We start from the raw sequence: 18,279 nt of genomic DNA on the forward strand, positions 1-18,279 counted from the left end.
TACTTGAGTGAGTCAGGGTCGATCGCACGAGGATTGTGATTTGAAGCAAGCTATGGTTATCTTGTAGATCTTAGTTTGACAGATAGAAAAGTTGTTTGTTTGTTTGAACACATAAAAAGAAAATAAATAAAACGTTACTCAGTTGATGGTGAATGCAATGCTAAGAAGATGGTTAAGGCTTGGAGATGCTTTTTTCTTCTGGATTAATCTGGTCTTACTGTCTATTCCAACTGTGAATGATTTCTTCTATGGTAGGTTGTATGTGATCAATGCCTTTCTTACAAGATCGCCAATGCTCCTCCAGATCTGAACCCCAGGGTTAATGCGGATCCAGTCTGATTGAGGGTGAAGCTCCTGCAGTTCATTCTCTTGTATGATCCTACTCAAAATACCACAGACAAGGTCGAATCTTTTGGATAAGAGGATGCTGTACCTTTGGTTCTAGCCTCTACCACAAAGACTCTAATCTCCCCATACCTCGGCTGAACTGGTGTCTCAAGAAGTCCCCAACGAAGTTGAGGATTAGCCATTTAGGAGATGTATAATCAAACTAGTGGTTCATCATTGTCCGATGAAAGACTCACTCTGAACCACTATAGAATGAGATAACCTTGTGCCGGTTCAAAGCATTCATAATGATGAAGAACGGATATACATCTTAGAATAGAGAATCAAACATGTATTAAGATAGAACAGTAGTACTTTATTAATTTATAAAACTCAGCAGAGCTCCTCCCCTCAACCTAGGAGGTTTAGAAACTCATACTGATAGAAAATACAATGAGGAATTCAAAAATATGGCATAAAGTTCTGAACAAGGGTGATCCTTGTCCTTTAAATACTAAACTAATGACTAAGGATTACGTAAGACGAGTAAAACAGTCTTTTAATGCTAAAATCCACTACTGGGGCCCACTTGGTGAGTGTTAGGGCTGAGCTTGATTAAGATACACATGCTAGGAGGTCTCTAGGGCGTTGAACGCTGGCTAGGGGGTCCTTTATGGGCCTTGGACGCTGGTTTCTTCTCCTTTGGGTGTTGGACGCCAGAATAGGGCAGGAGGCTGGCATTGAATGCCAGTTTTGGGCTTTTAATTCTAAAGCAAAGTATAGACTATTATACTTTTCTGGAAAGCGCTGGATGTTAGGTTTTCGTAGCCATTAAGAACGCTCCATTTGGACTTCTGTAGCTCTAGAAAAGCTCTTTTGAATGCAAGGAGGTCAGATCCGGATAGCATCTGTAGTGCTTTCTCTGTCTCTGAATCAGACTTTCGCTCCAGCTCCTCAATTTTTGCCAAAAAATACTTGAAATTCCATAAAAACACACAAAATCAAAGTAGAATCCAAAAATGTGAATTTTGCACTAAAACCTATGAAAACTCAATAAAACCTAAACAAAACATACTAAAAACTATATGAAAATGATGCCAAAAAGCGTATAAAATATTCACTCATCGATATCCATAATGAGATTCAAGTTTAAAACATACATAAACTAAACCTTAACTTTAGAACCACAATGAAAAAAAGGGTAATCTAACTTAGTGGATTTCTAATCTAACAATTCTTCGCTGTCCTACAGCCTTCGCCAGCCTAACCGCCATGCGATCCCATCGGCACCGCCTTCCAAACCTCCTCAATCCCAGTAGAATACACAGATAAATAACAATGCAAGTAAGGCACAATTATAGCATGTATATATAGAAATTCAAGTAGCATTTAGTCATGTTATACAATTAGGCAAGCAATTTTAAGTCGGCAAAGAAAACAAACAGATAGAAGATGCACATGATGAATGCCTGTCCTATTGGCTGTAATATCACATTGTCGGTTCAACTTCCAACCCGACACATCTCCATGGAGATGTCGCCCTTCGGTATCATAATAGGAACCCCCGAGATATCGTGCCCGGAACACGGTCCAGGATATAGTGCCTGCACACTCTAGTGATCCAAAGCGGGATACTCTTGCCACGGACCTCACATCTCAACATAAGCGGGATAAACCTACCGTCCTTACGCCGCCCCCATGACCTCGACAGGCGAGATTAACATACCGTCCCTACCAGGCACATATCGTCTCAACAACCTCAATATAAATCAGTAATTCAGTGGTTTTCAGAAATCATTTTTCAGTATATCGGTGATCCATCATTCCATTCCGAGTCCCAGACTCGTCTCAACCACCATCAATTCATAATTTCCACAATTCATATTCAGTGATCATCAACACAATACTCTGCCTTCTCACACAACCAAATCCGTCCTCAGTACTCCAGAACCTAAGTCTCTATTTTCTAAACTTTGTACAAGAAAATATCTTACCTAAAGCATTCCCCATATTTTGACACCTAAAAACAAGCTAAAGGATCTTAGATAAGTGTTACAGAAGTTTACAAGCTTGGCGGGAAGGTAAAACAGACAAAAACAAGATTTTTATTAAAAAATAGGGCAGTGTGCGTACGCATAGGGTTGTGTGTACGCACGCACAGAAGAATTTTCAAGAAGTGTGCGTACGCATAGAAGTGTGCGTACACACAGAAGGCAAAAGTTTTCATTTTAAAGGTGCGCACAGATGCGTGTGATCACCCTGAACAGACTGTCATTCCCAGCGTGTGCGTGCGCATGAGGCTGTGTGTACGCATAGCTTGCAAATTTCGCAGGATGTGTGTGTGCACCAGAGTGTGCTAGCACTCCCAACAGTAAGCACCTCCCTGTGTGTGCGTGCGTACAAGTGTGTGCGTAAGCACGTTTTCAAAAATACACAAGGTGTGCGTGCGCACATGTCAAAATTTGCCACTGATGAGAGCACGCGCACAGCAGTGGGCGTGCGCACACAAACCAGAAATCATAAAATTCTGCAACATCACAGAATTCAGATTTTGACATCAAACTTTAAACGGTCATAACTTCCTCTACAAAAATCCATTTTCTACAAACTTTATATCAATTTAAAGCTCTCAAAGCCATCTTTAATTTAAAATAAGTTTCATTCAATTTTAAACTTTGAGACTCAAGTTATAATCTGTCAAAATTCATCAAAAATACATTTTTACCAAAGTTCACTAATTTCTCAAATCCTTAAAACTCATAACCAAAACTAAATCAAAACCACACCAAACTCCAATTTACCTCAGAATTTACCAAATCATCAATCACCATTATATCACTAACAATCATCATAATCAAAGTCATTCAACTTCAATCTCAAACTTCAAATATCATTTATCAACCTCAAAATCACAATTTATTAAAATATTCAAATTCATCAAAGCATCATACATCCTCATTCAACCATCTCAACAACCATTTCAATCCAACCTATCCTATGGGTCACACTAGCCTAAGTATCCAAAAATATTATATATTACATAGAGAAAACCGAAACCATACCTTAGCCGATTCCCAATATGCTCCAAACACCAAATTTTTACTTCAACCAAGCATCCGCAAGTTTCCAAGTTCAACAAGCCACCACACACAACCCAAAAGCTCCAATAATAATAAATTCCAAGATATATACAATTAATATACACAACATAAATTCTAGGGTTCCTCAATAATCATAATTTCATTAGGGTTTAAGACAATCTTACCTTACCGCAAATTTGGGTGAAACCCAATAATTCCTCACTATTGGTTGGCACTTAAATAACCAAATCACAAAAATCCACTCAAAACAAAGACCTAAATTTCGAAATTCTTAAGGACTGAGAACTGGGCAGAGATTTTCGAAAAGCTTACTTCAATACCTAATTAGAAACAACAGGCTCGGAAAGAACTTCGCATGGTCGCAAACGGCTCGTCAATCGGAGCACCGTAGCTCGAGTTATGATCAAATGAATGATGAGGTGAATAGTGCTTGTAAAACCCTATCCTCTCTTCCTCTAACTTATGCTGCAGTTGCTGTGTTGTATTGAAAGTTACTGAAATTGCCACTTAATGGACTTATATAATGTTGGGCTTGGGCCCAACTTGGGCCCGATCCAACCCGTTAGTATTTTTGACCTGTTTTGCCCAATTTCGAGCCAAACCTTTAAAATTAGTGTCCGATTTTTAATTTTAATTTATTTCCTAAATTTTTCTACTGTTTTTATCATTCTCACATAGTACCAGACAGAATGAAGCCGGTTAACTTACCAGTACACGTTTTTATGCAATTTTTCAAAAAAAAATTACATTTTCCAACTCAGAAAAATCTACTGAGTCCAAATATCATATCTATATTTTCTAATTAATATTCTAAAATTTTAGACCTATTTTGGGCAATTAAATTATTGTTATTTTACGTTAATTAATCGGTTAATTAATTCGCGGTTCTTACAGGCACCTCGCTAGGCGTCTGGACTTCTGCAGCAGAGTGGTTCCTGGGTTATATTTTGATGTGTAGTTTATGTATATATATGTACTTAACTCTGTCCAAGTAACTTGTTATTTTGTACCTCCTAGAGGTTTATGGAGAACTAGTGTTTTGTGTATATATTTTGGATTGGGTTATGCAGATATGTATGTAAATATTCTCCGGCCAGCGTTGGCTTCACAGGCTAAGTTTGGAGCTTGATATTTTGTACTATTGACCCTCTACTCTTGTCTTTTATATATTTATGCTAGTGAACCTTAGTTTCTTCATACGCAAGTTACGTTACTTTTGAGCGTTGCGCTTTTTAGTTTTGCGTTTTTGCTTTACCCGTTTTCAAGGCTCCTCGTATAATGTATCATTTCCAATACTATTTTATAATTATATATATTTTAGAGGTCACAATACCATACCACCTCTGTTTTACGACTTAAGTGTAACGCTCTGTGTGGTAGGGTGTTACACTCTTTGGTCCTTTTTTAAGGTGGTGTAAAGGTTGATATACCCTGGTGGCTGGATCGAGGTTTCAAGACTTAGCTTGTCAAAATTCGGATAGGCCTTTAAGTCCTTGGGCTCAAGACATAGCTTGTCAAAATTCAGCTTGAACAAGATGTCTGCCGAACTTCCTTGATTTATCAAGGTTTGGTGCAAGTTGGCATTCACCAAAACCATTATGTCCAAGTGTCTGACGTGTCAGAAGGTGAAGATAGAGCACCAGAGACTGTCGGAAATTTTACAGCCTCTTGAGATTCTTCAATGGAAGTGGGAAGGAGTGGCTATAAATTTTGTATCAGGTTTGCCAAGGACTAGGTCAGAATTTGATGCGGTTTGGGTGATCGTAGATCGATTGACCAAGTCCCCTCACTTTTTGCCTATCTGAGTGAACTATTCACTGGGAGAATTGGCGATACTATACATAAAATATATACTGAGGTTGCACGGTGTGCCAACGACGATAGTTTCAAATCGATATCCCTCTTTCATGTTAAGGTTTTGGGGAGCTTTTCAAAAAATTTTCGGTACGAGACTATGTCTCAGCACATCGTATCATCCACAAATTAACGAACAGTCAGAAAGGACTATTTAGATGTTAGAGGATATGCTAAGGACGTGTGTGCTGGATCAGTTAGGAAGTTGGGATCATTACATGCCGTTGATGGAGTTTGTGTACAACAACAACTTTCATGTGAGTATTGGAATGGCTCCATATGAGGCTTTGTATGGACAGAAGTGCCAATCTCCACTATGTTGATATGAAGCTGGTGAATCAAGTGTTTTGGGTCCGTATTTGGTAGTAGAGATCACTGAGAAGATCAAGCAAATTCGAGCTAGGATTCTGACTGCACAAAGCCAACAAAAGAGTTATGCTTATCAGAGGAGAAAGTCGTTATAATTTGAAGAGGGTAAACACGTATTCTTGAAAGTTACTCCGACAACTGGGATTGGAAGAGAAATTAAGACAAAGAAGTTGAATCCGAGGTACATTGGGCCTTTTGAAGTGTTGAGGTGAGTCGGGCTGGTGGCTTATCAGGTGGCCTTGCTGCCACATTTGTCTAATTTGCATGATGTATTCCATGTGTCACAACTTCGTAAGTACACACCGAATGCAACTCATGTGTTAGAGCCCAAATCGGTTGAGTTGAAGGAGAACTTAACGTTTCAAGTTACACCTATGAAGGTTGATGACACGAGTGTGAAAAAGTTGCACAGAAAAGAAGTTCTGTTGGTGAAGGTAGCTTGGAGGAGAGCTGGAATGGAAGAACATACTTGGGAATTGGATTCAGAAATGCGAAAGGATTATCCCGGGTTATTCTCAGGTAAATTCTAAATTTTGGGAGCAAAATTTCTAATTAGGAGGGGAGGATGTAAGAACCGGAATTTAATTAACTGCTTAATTAAAATAAAATAATAATTCAATTGCTCGAAATAAGTTTAAAATTTTAGAAATATTAATTAGAAAATTCAAAGGTGAAATTTGGATTTAACAAATTTTTCCGAGTGGAAAAATATATTGTTCTACGAAAAAATACATAAAAATGCATACCGGCAATTTAACCGGCAGTACCGGCTTAAGTCTATCCGGTACTACGAGTGAGAAAATAAAACTGCAGAAAAACTTAGAAAAATATTTAGAATTAAAAACCGGATACTAATTCTAAAGGTTATGGTCCAAAGTTGGGCCAAATGAACCTAATACACTAAACGGTTGGACCGGGCCCAAGTTGGGCCCAAGCCCAACATATAAAAGCTCCAACTCATAAGCATTCAACTTATTTTACCACAAAGAGAGGGTTAGGGCAGTTGAAGAGAGGAAGAATACTATTCACTCTCCTCTTCAATCGCTCATATCTTGAGCTACGGAGCTCCAATTTGCATGCTGCTTATAGCCACGTGAAGCTCTCGCTAAGCTCTTCGATTTCATCTAAACAAAGTGGTAAGAAAATTTTAATTTCTTACCTAGTTCTCTCATCTACATAATTTCAAGTTTTGGCTATGGTGATTGAGTGAGTTTTATGATTTTGGTTGTCTAGGTGTGATCTAACATTGGAAAATTGTTGGGTTTTGTCCCAATCATAGTAAATAAGGTAAGAATACTCTATACCCTTATGGTTTGTCATATTTGTGAACCCTATGATTGATTTTGGTAATTTATATGGATATAGCCTAAATTCTTATTGATTGGAGTTGAGTTGGTGATTTGGATTTGCTTTGAATTGAGCTTTGGTGGCTGAGCTTGAAGGCTTGTGAGAAGGAGATTATTTTGGTGATTTTGTACTTGTGCGGGAATCAACCAAGGTATGGTTTCGGTTTTCTTTAAATAATATGTAATGTTGTGGGTAACTTAAGCTAGTGGACCTTAAGATAGGATTGAATTGAATGAATTGGTTATTGTTGAACTTGTTGTGGTGATATGAAGTTGATGATAATTATTGATGTTGATAATGATTAATGATAATTTTGATGTTGATAATGATTGATGATGATGTTGATGTTGATGATCAATGATGAGGATTATGAGTTTTGATAATGATATATTGATGAATAGCAAATGTTATGGATTGGAATGGTGTAAATGTGATATAATTGATGCTTGGATTGATAATTGTTGAGAACGATAATTTATGAGTGAAAATTATGGAAAGAGTTGATGATTTGGAACTAAATGGTTAGGTGTTGTATGGTTCAACAATGATGGAAGTGTAATTGGTAATGTGTATGAATGTGTAGGATTGGAATTGGGTATGGTTGGTTTGGTTTGGTTTTGAGTTTTGGAAAACTAGAGGACTTTGCAAATTTTGGTAAAACCTTGCTTTTGAACCAATTTTGATGGGCCATAACTTGGCCTCAAGACCCTCAATTTTGATGAAACTTGTTTAATGAAAATTTGGTCCATGAGGTTTATGCCATTTGAAAATTGTATGAAAAATAATTTTTTTAACGAAAAAGTTATACGCGTTTGAAGTTTGGTGTGAAAAATTGAATTCTGTAGCAAAACAGCTTTTTCTAAAAATTAAGAGGCATGCGTATGCGGAACAGGCATGCGTACCCGAGGATGGGCCTCTGTCCTAACACTCATGCATACACGACCCTGGCATGCGTACATGAAAATGCTAATTTTACACCCATGCGTACGTGACCAATGGCTTGCATACGCGGGAACCCTTTTCTATTTTGAAGGTTCGCATATGCGAATGATGCTCGCGCACGCGACAATCCAATTTTTACACTCATGCGTATGCCGGAACGGGAATGCATACACATCACCCCTGTTTTGCTGAAAATGTGATTTTTGTGTTTTTGATAACTCCTCTAGCTTTCAAACCTTTGTAACTACTGTTTAGGATCCCCTAGCTAGTATTTAGGCTTTTGGGACAACGTAGACACAATGAGTGGTCTTAGTTAAATATATTTCTATTATAAGATTAGAGACAGTGACTTAGGCTTGGAAAGTTCTGTAGATGGAATAAGTTGAGTGGATTGGCGGGGTGTTGGGTTGATGATGAATTGAGAAAAATGAATGATTGAGGCTATTGAACATGATGTGAATGGATGTGATCACTGAGACTGAATAATCTATTACTGATGTGCTATGATTGCTAAGTCGCTATGTGCCTGGCAAGGATGGTGGTTAATCCCGCTTGTCGAGGTCGCAACGCTGGCGTAAGGACGGTGGTTAATCTCGCTTACGTTGAGATGTGAGGTCTAAGACAGAGTATCCCATTCGCATCCTTCTGAGTCACAAGAATGTGCTGGACACTATATCTCTGAATAGTGTGTCGGGCACTATATCCTTGGGGCGCCAACTATATTCTGACCGATAGGTGATATCCCAAGGGTATGTGTCAGGTTGGCAGTTGAATCGACAAGTGATATCACGGCCAATAGGATAGGCAATCATCATATGTATTCTTATGTGTTTGTTTCCTTTGTTTACTTGCATTGTGCCAACTTGTATAACATGTTTAATTGCTAATTGAATTACCTGTTATATATGTATATTACTTATGTATTACTTGATTGCATTACTTGTGTTTTCTGCTGGGATTGAGGAGGATCGGTAGGCGATGGCGATGGGATCACATGGAGGATAGGTTGGCGAAGGCTGTGAGACAGCAGTGATCTGTTAGTTAGAAAATCCTTAAGATTAGATAACCCTTTATGGAATTTTTATAAAAATGTTTCTAAGTTTGAATCTTATGCATGTTGGAAGTTCTAGGATTACCTTCGGCTTTCCAGAACCTTATATCTTATCTATTGGGCATTGTTATCATATGTTGTTGTTGTAACGACCCGATTTTCAGTACGTCATGATTATTCTGATAACCGAGTGTTACCAACTTTCTTATCTAAAACTTTAACTATTTATTACTAAGCCTGTAATCATATTAGTGTACTATCGAATTTCGGAAAAACTTTTTTTTTATAAAAAAGATTTGCGAGGGTAACTAACTAAACATATCCGAGCCATATAAAGGATTAAGTAAAACATACACAAGGTCAACAATGTATATATAAACATAACATATATCATAGATCATAAGTTAGAGTACAACCCTTCACATCTTGCTACTATACATATAATTAACACTCTGGGCCCTGGTCCATATAGGAAGTCCTAAGCTGGCACCCAAAACTAGCCTAATCAACTACATACATCCTATCCTCTCAGTGAGTCTAATAAAAAGTGAGAGACTAAAACACAAAAGCTAGGCTAACACAAAAAAACTCCCATAAGCCACATCATCAGCTCCCAAGCATCAACTGTCCTCGTCAGAAGAAATCACAATCACATCTGAACACTCCTCAGGATCCTCGTCCTCATCATCAGAAATCTCAACAATCTCAGGAGGGGCCCTAGCACTCATACTACTGGTCTTGCCAACGCTCGTCGATCCACTAATGGAGGTGGTGTGTGGCTCCACAGATGATGGCTCAGGCGAAGATACTGAGATCTGCTCTACAATAATATCCTCCTCAGGTATAGGCTCTGGTATATGCTCTTCCATAGGCTCAAGCTCAGGGTCCACCTGATCCTCAGGCTAATCGAGGTGCTGATGAGGTATAGGTCCGTCAGGGAATGGATAAAATGGAGCATCCAGGTGGAGCCAATGCAACGGGAACTCATAAGGCATATCAGGGTTAAAGTGCGGAGTGTTAATTGGATGACGGAAAGGGTGGTCGGGTAGAACGTACATACGGATCCTAATTTCTGCAGCTACTACGTAAAACCTATGCTGTACAGGATCCTCATATATGTAGGGAGGGTCCATCTCATAAAACAGGACTCCGGTCTCCATCTGAAGGGGAGGAAGGAAAGGTGTAAGAACTGGGAGTTCTTAGTAGGGTTGGGGGTACATTACAAGAAAATGGAACATTTGTAACAAAAACTTTGTAACAAATTTAAAATTGTTACAAAAAAAAATTTTTTGTATCAAAAATTAGTGATTGTTACATAATAATAATGTTTTGTAACAATAATATAATTTGTTACAAAACGTTTTGTTATTTTGTAACGATTTGATTTTTTTGTTACAAATTATATTGCCTTTTGTAACAAACCGGTGTTTTGTAACAAAATTTTATAATATTTTGTAACAAAAGATGAAGTTGTTGTAAAAGTTTAAAATATTTTGTAACAAAATATCCATTTGTTTCAAAAACTCTAATTATTTTGTAACAAAAAATTAATTTGTCACAAAATTCAATATTGTTTGTAACAAGTTATTTGTTTGTCACAAAATGCAAGAATTTTTGTACCTAAAAAAATTATTTTAAAATATTAAAATCTTTAAGATAATTTTATTTTGAATTAAAAATTAATTTTTTAAAATATTATTTGTATTAATTAATTATTTTATAAAAAAATTAAAGATTAAATGATTAATTTTTAAAAAATGGTATATGTTATTTAATATTTTTTTATAAAACTAATATATAATTTTTACTAATAATCAACTCTTAAATATTGACTAAAAATTAATTTTTTTAAATTAAAAAAATTAATTGTTAAACATAAATAAAAATAGTTAAAATTGAAAATAAAAACAAATGTAAAAAGTAAAAACCTTAATTGTAACCCTCACTTTCACTCTTCATTCTACTATTCGCTATTCTCGTCCACTTTTACTATCTCCACGGCTCTACTTCTCCCACTCAAGGTAAGGCAAAACTGCTCGCTGGGTCACCCTCCTTCTCTTACTTAAAATAAATTTATAACAAATATTATTTTTTGTTTTATTACTACTCTAAAATTTAATGTATTTTACATTTAAATAAATTTTTGAAAAACTTCTTTAAAAACAAAATATAGAATTCTAGTTTTATCCTTCTTTTTACGAAAATCTTAAATCCACCATAACCCAACACTCATTATTAAGCCTTTAAAATTTTTGGTTGTTAAAAAATAAATAATAAATTATTTATGATTTATTATAGTTATTCATGATTTTATTTTCAAAAAATTATTTATCAAAATAATGAGATTTTGAGTTTAAAATTAATTAAAATTTATATAATTTTCATAAATATTTAATACTGTATAGTCTAATTTAATTAAAATTACTAAATCTCAATTTATCTAAAAATATCTAATTTTACATTTTTCCAAAAACAAACCCTAATTCTCAAATTAAAAATTCTAATCCTAATTTTACCCGAACTCTACCCACACTCACTCACTCACCTTCAATTACCCTAGCCCTAAACCCTCCCAGCTGCCACACCACCAAGTCCCCAAATGCACACTAACAACACAAAAATACACACACAGCAAGAGAAAGGGAAGAACGGAGAGGGAAAGAAAGGAAAAGAAAGGGAAAGGCTGGAATCAGATAGCAAGAGAAGGAGAGGGGGAAGAGGAAGGACGGCTGATGAACGGATTTTTGTGTGTTTAGAATTCTTCAATGAATTCTCGTTGCAAGTATAGTTTCTAAACCATCAAATAATCCTTTCATGCAAAAAATTATTTGTCACAAGTAACAAACTCCAATAAAAATAATAACCGAAGTATTCAAATCAAGGGTCATCTCTCAAGGAATTTTAGGAAAGTGTACTTATAATAGGTTATGGAATTTTATCTTTTTGGATTTTGAAATAAGGAACAAGTAATATAAATAACAAGGAAATAAAATAATAATTAAGAAAAGTCTTAGCAAGGATTGATAATTGGAATTTCTATCCCCATTATCATAGTCACTTGTGATGGTAATTGCCTTTTGCTATCACTTAGTTAACCTCTAACAATTGAAGGTAAGTCAAGTGAGAAAATCAACATGAACCCTCAAGTCCTAGTCAACTCCTAAGGAAAGACTAGAGTTAGTAGAATTCAAGTCAACTAGCAACTTTTAATTGTCAATCAACAAGAGACTTTGACAATTCAAGAGTCTCTAATTACTCAATCTTAACTAAGAACATAAAAAGCTAGTTTAAAATCCAACCAAGCATTTTATCAAACACTTGGAAGGCACAACATAGAAGCATAGAAAAATAATAAGAGATAATAAAATCTAAACAACCAATTGAAAGCATCAATAACATAAATTGAAGAAAGCAATCATAAATATGAAATACCTCAAATTGCATTAAGTAGAAAATCAAATCTAACATGAGAATTCATAAACTAAAGTGGATAAATAAATAAATCACCAAGAGAAAAGAAACTAAAGTGCTAGAATAAATAAGAGTAGAAGGGAAACTAAATTAAAATCGAGTAGAAATCTGAAATTGAAAATAGCAAAACCTAAGAACCCTAAAACCTAGAGAGAGGAGAGAGCCTCTCTCTCTAGAAAAATACATCTAAAACCTAAAAATTATGTGAATGAAAGTTCTATCAATCAATGAATGATTCTCTCACTCTGCAGCCCCTAATCTGTGTTTTTTGGGCCGAAAATTGGGTCCAAAACAGCCCAAAATTGCCCACAGCATCTTCTGCAATTTCTGCACGTGGCGCAAGTCACGCGTACGCGTCAGTCACGCATACGCGTCGCTCGTCTTCTGCGCCAGTCACGCGTACACGTCGCCCACGTGTACGCATCGCTGCCAGCTTCTCAAAACACCACTTTCTTTCGTTCCTTCCACTTTTGCATGCTTCCTTTCCGTCCTCTAAGCCATTCCTGTCCTATAAAGCCTGAAAATACTTAACACATAGATCACGGCATCGGATGTTAATAAAAGGTAATTAAAATTGATTATTTAAAGGCCTAGGAAACATGTTTTCAACTATATCATAGAATTAGGAAGGAAATGTAAAACACACAATTTTTATGCATAAGTGTGAGAATAGTGGATAAAATCCACTCAATTTAGCATAAAATGTACCACGAAATAGTGGTGCATCAAATCTCCCCACACTTAAACATTAGCATGTCCTCATGCTAAGCTCAAGAGAACCAAAAGAGTGAAGGTAGAATGGTAGAACTTATGCAATGCAACCTATCTATATGAATGCAACTAAATGCAAAAAATGCTCTTTCCTACTTGGTTTAAAAGTAAGCAAATCTTTCAAGAAGAAATTTGAACTGGATCTCACTAATTCAAATCATAAAATAAAGTACAAGTAAACTTACAAAAGAAGATAGCTCATGAAAGCCAGGAACACAGAATCAAGCATTGAACCCTCACTGGAAGTGTATATGCACTCTAATCGCTCAAGTGTCTAGGGTTAATTCACTCTAATCTCCTCTAGTCATGCTTTCTAAAACATTGTTCTTCATCTAACCAATCAACAAATATTTAATGTACAAATGCAAACATCATGAGGTCTTTTCAAGGTTGTAATGGGCACTACAAGAAACGTCGTTAAAATCGACGGCCAAATCAACGGCTAAGCCATCGATAATATTGAAATTCGACGGCAAAATAGACGACGTAGTTGGTCACTATAAAGCTTGTCGATTTTTTAAAATGCTAATAAAATCGACGGCTTTCATGGCCGTCGATAATAATTTAATAAAATCAACGTTTATTCCGTCTGTAATATGGGTGTGAGAATTTTACATTCTTAATAAAATCGACAACATTGCCGTCGATATTATAATTTAAAATCAACGTCTTCTCTGTCGATAATTGATTCAATAAAATCGACAGCCTTTGTGTCGATATTTAACTCAATAAAATCAACAACACTTTTGTCAATAATATGTTTAATAAAATCGACGACAACGCCGTCGATATGTGATTGAATAAAATCGACACATTTGCCGTCGATTTAATTATTTAGATAATTTATAAAAGCGACAACTTTGTCGTCGATTTTAATAGTTATATGTTTTCATTATTTTTTATTTGAAAAATAGTAAACCGTTAATATAAATAAACTTTTAAATATAAAAATAAAATTTATACAGAATATTAGATAACAAGACAAATAAATTTTTAAATATAAAAAAAATTTATACTAAATATTAAATAATGAGTCTACAAACTAATCAAAATAATAAATAACCCTCTAACATAAAGATTTAAGACACAATAAATAACTAAACTTAGACTTATATTCATTTAAATTGCAATCCACTAATAATATATTGTGATGAACTCTTGAAAGCAACTCAATTTCAGTCTTGAATTCTAGGCCTCCTTGCATTGATCTTTGCTGAGCTTGCTTGATCACGACGATTTTTCCATCAGGAAGCACCCCTTTATACACCTGAATCCATCCAAACTGAATTAACATACATTTCCTATAACCAAAATGAAAAGAAAAAAATGTTAACAATTAACATAGAAGCATTAAAACTGAAAATTTTTAGTGATTTCATTTTCAGGTCAATGATTCTTCAACTAAATATCCTTATTGATATAAATACTAATATCAACAAGCTAAAGATTTGTTAACTGTGGAAGTTCTTATCTTCAATAACGGCATGCAAATGAAGAAATTACATATAATTGACTCACCAAAACCGGCAATGATTGCCCTGCCCAATGCAGTTACCAAGCCAAACACAATGATGATCAAACTGAAGAACACACTTGTCACAATCATGACAGTGCTTTGATCATGGAGGCATAATAAGCATATTAAAAAGTTCAAGTAACAAAACCATGTAAATCCTTGCTATAACTTTAGGAGAAATCCATCTCCCCGTTTAATAATATTCAAATATTAGGTCTTAAAATAAATAAGGATAAACAGATAATGACCTCAAAACTTCTATCTCTCTGCTCTAATGTTTGATTTCCAGTGAACAAATTAAATCTCACAAGAGAAAAGGTGGATCCTTAATTGGAACTGCAATTCACTTACCTTTAGAACTCCCATTTTCTTGTTCCTTGTACCAAAGCAGCAAGTATATCAAAAATTCAAAATCGCTTCAGAAAATCACTTCAAAAATAAAAATCATAAGTTAGGGATGGTTAGTATAAATTAGACAATTATAGAAGAGATGAGAGTAATAATTTAGAAATATTTTAGGGAAGTGAATATAATTTATCCAAAATATTATTAATTAGGTGATTCAAATTAATGTGTTCAAATTAATGTGTAAGAGGGGGAAAAGAAAGTACTACCTGTGTCGATGACACCTATTATGGTTCCTTCACCTAAGTTGATTTCATTGGAAACAGTGTTTGAAGATGAATGATGGATACCAAGGAAGTCCCAACTTCTTGTTGTGTGAAGTTTGTGTATCTGATTCGGAATGACAGAAACTACCCCGGGAAATTCTGTAACACATAGTATGAATGTAGCTTTTAAAATGTGCTTAAACGATTAAAAAACAATAAGATTAATTGGTTCAAAGATCATACTTGCTGCTTCTTCTGCTTGAGATTTTGTTAACCTTGCAGCAAACCCTGAAAATCCATACTTATAGCTGTAAAGAATTGAATTCTTTGTAGCTTCTTTGTTTCAGAACAGAAAGTGGACACTTGATATATTATTTTCTTGAATCTCAATGCATTATTACAATATCAGCTCCATTTGAAACTAACGGATATATGAAGAGTACTACAAAGCCATACCTTCCTAGAAGTGAAGATAATATTTTGTGGTGAACCTTTTTAGTAGTGTCTGGATTATCATATATCTTATCCCCCCATGTATACAATATGCACCTGAAATCATTCATTTAATAATTAATGATGCTTAAGTGTCTCATAATAATACTACTAAATATAATCATAGAAAGTTGAGTTACACTCATAGAGATTGTGGTCTGAGCAAGTATCTGAGAGAGGAATAGAAAATCTTGCAGTAAAAGAATAGCTCAAATTACAAGCCATTGGTCCATTCTATTCCATCTCATGTTCCTTGCATTAGTAGTACTCATTATCCTAGTAGAGAGAGCTTCAAAGGCTTTTCAAATTCTTGTAACATACTATATCTTTTAAAGGAAATTCTCTTATAAGGCTGCCTTATCAGTTATCAGCACCTATGATGTGTATGATTACTTTTTTGAAAACAAGAAAAAGTGGGGAATCATTTTCCTTTTGTCCATTGCACTTTTGAGTTTTATGCTCAGTCAAAGAAAAAAAGTATACATAAATACCTTTATGACCAGAATGTATTTGAGGGGAATACATTTTTGTTGCAAATATCCTTCACTGCTTCTGTGATAGCAAGGGAAACCACATACTGCACCAACGGAACTATTCACCCATCCTCCATTTGCAGAGTAAAGGAAAACAGGAGACAACCTAACGGAGACTCCCAGACATTCTTTGAGCGACCTGAAAGTAAGCGCTCAGATCAATCTTGGCGCAACATATAACATTTATGATCAAATAGAACAAAGAATCACAAAAACTCAAACGTTGTATCAAACCTCTCCCCTTGGTCTGAACATCAGCCAGACAAACTGAACCAATAGGAAGCTCACAAAAGTTGCTACACAAAAATTGTACAATATTTAGGATGATACAATGATATTGTACAACAATGAGAATGGAAATCAGCAAGTAGAAAACAAGATAGAAATTTGATAAAAGTAAGGTTAAGAGTTTAGACACAAACAAAGTATAGAAATTCAGATATATCACAATTTTTCAGCTGATCCTTCAAAGTCTAACCAAAGCATAGTCTATGAAACACACAGTACAAAAAATGCAACCGAAGTGATTGCTCAGTAGATACGTACTGCAAAACTACATCATGTGTAGAAGCTAACTGTGGCGACCAAACAAGAAGCCTGCCAAATGTATCAGTGCAAAGAGATTCCACATTAATAAAAGACAAGCTAGATTCCACATTAATGAAAGCAAAATAAACAAATGCAATTAGGTTTAACAAACTAGTTGAGCTGAAGTAATGTGATCAATTGATTATGCTAATTAGGTTTAACAAAAGCAAATTCAGAATTTCATGATGAAAATAGTTGATACAAAAATTGCAAAAATGAATATAATAATCAGAGAGAGACAGAGAGGAACTTACAAGAAGCTGCGATAGCAACATGCTCTGGCTCCGGGCTCACAGCGACAGTGATCGGCAAAGACGTTACAACGAAGAATCTGTGGAAGAAGAAGAACTTACATGCATATTCACAAATAACAATGTGATAAAGTGATAGAGAGAGAGAGAGAGAGAGAGAATAACTTACACGAAGAGGATGGCGCGGCGGCGGGTTCGGCAGAAGAAGAAGAAGAAGCTCTGCTCTCTGCCTCTCTCCGTGACCGTGACTCCGTCTCTGGTCTTTATTCTCAGGCGTTGGAGGAGAAGAAGCCTCACCTGAACCCTGATTGTCTGAAGGATTGGGGTTAAATTTTGGGAAGATGAGTGAAACAACGGACGCGGGAAGCAAACGCGGGAGAGGTGTTCTTTTGGATAAAAATCGACGGCTATTTCGTCGAGTTTAGTTAAAATAAAAATCAACACTTTAGTTGTCTATTTTATTTAATAAATCTACACCGTCCATTTAATCTATAGAAGAAATCTCTATCGTTTAAATTTATCGACGCCAAAAGTCGTCGATATTTTAATTATTAAAATCGACAACCAGTCTGTCGATTTTAAAAGAAAAAAAATTTCAACTACTGTTTCGTCGGTAATGTGATGATAGTAGTAAGGGGTTTAAAAGGTTGTTAAAATAATCGACGACATCGTCGTCAATTTTAATATTTTATTTCAAATCATCTCTTTTCTATTTTATCGACGGCAAGCCGTCGAAAAATATCGACAAAAAACTTGACCGTCGATTTTTGGCGTCGATAATTACACTATTTCTTGTAGTGGGGGCTAAGGTAAGGGTGGGGATATATGTATGGCCAAGTGACCTATAATATGAATCTTTGACTAACCTAAGTTCTCACTTAACACACACACATACTCTATATAATTCTCAAATCATGCCTAGCTATCCAAAATTCCCGCTTTTGCATCACATACTCATGTATAAATTTTTAATTCCACCACATATGCATTGATCTTTTTATTAGACTTAACCTTGGGGTGATTTTTTCCCTTTTTTATTTCTTTTCTTTTTCTTT

At 35.4% G+C, this 18,279-nt stretch overlaps 1 protein-coding gene and 1 pseudogene across 2 annotated transcripts; one reads left to right on the forward strand and one right to left on the reverse strand.

Annotated features, from left to right (window-relative positions):
• The first annotated feature begins 5,440 nt into the window (after positions 1 to 5,440).
• Positions 5,441 to 6,181, forward strand: LOC148568252 (uncharacterized). Its single transcript, XM_088484666.1, has 2 exons — positions 5,441 to 5,539; positions 5,885 to 6,181. The coding sequence occupies exons 1-2, from the start codon at positions 5,441 to 5,443 to the stop codon at positions 6,179 to 6,181; spliced, it is 396 nt and encodes a 131-aa protein (XP_088340792.1).
• Positions 6,182 to 15,379: 9,198 nt separating this feature from the next.
• Positions 15,380 to 17,893, reverse strand: LOC107636675 (uncharacterized; annotated as a pseudogene). The gene is made up of 9 exons (XR_015880998.1): positions 17,889 to 17,893; positions 17,394 to 17,631; positions 17,228 to 17,304; positions 16,932 to 16,982; positions 16,620 to 16,681; positions 16,344 to 16,524; positions 15,817 to 15,909; positions 15,604 to 15,648; positions 15,380 to 15,519 (listed from the first exon to the last, which is right to left on the reverse strand). The product of XR_015880998.1 is annotated as an uncharacterized LOC107636675 (transcript).
• Between the last annotated feature and the right edge of the window lie 386 nt (positions 17,894 to 18,279).

The sequence above is a fragment of the Arachis ipaensis genome, chromosome B4 (genome assembly GCF_059453495.1).
Source record: "Arachis ipaensis isolate K30076 ecotype BB chromosome B4, ASM5945349v1, whole genome shotgun sequence".
Classification (NCBI taxonomy): domain Eukaryota; kingdom Viridiplantae; phylum Streptophyta; class Magnoliopsida; order Fabales; family Fabaceae; genus Arachis; species Arachis ipaensis.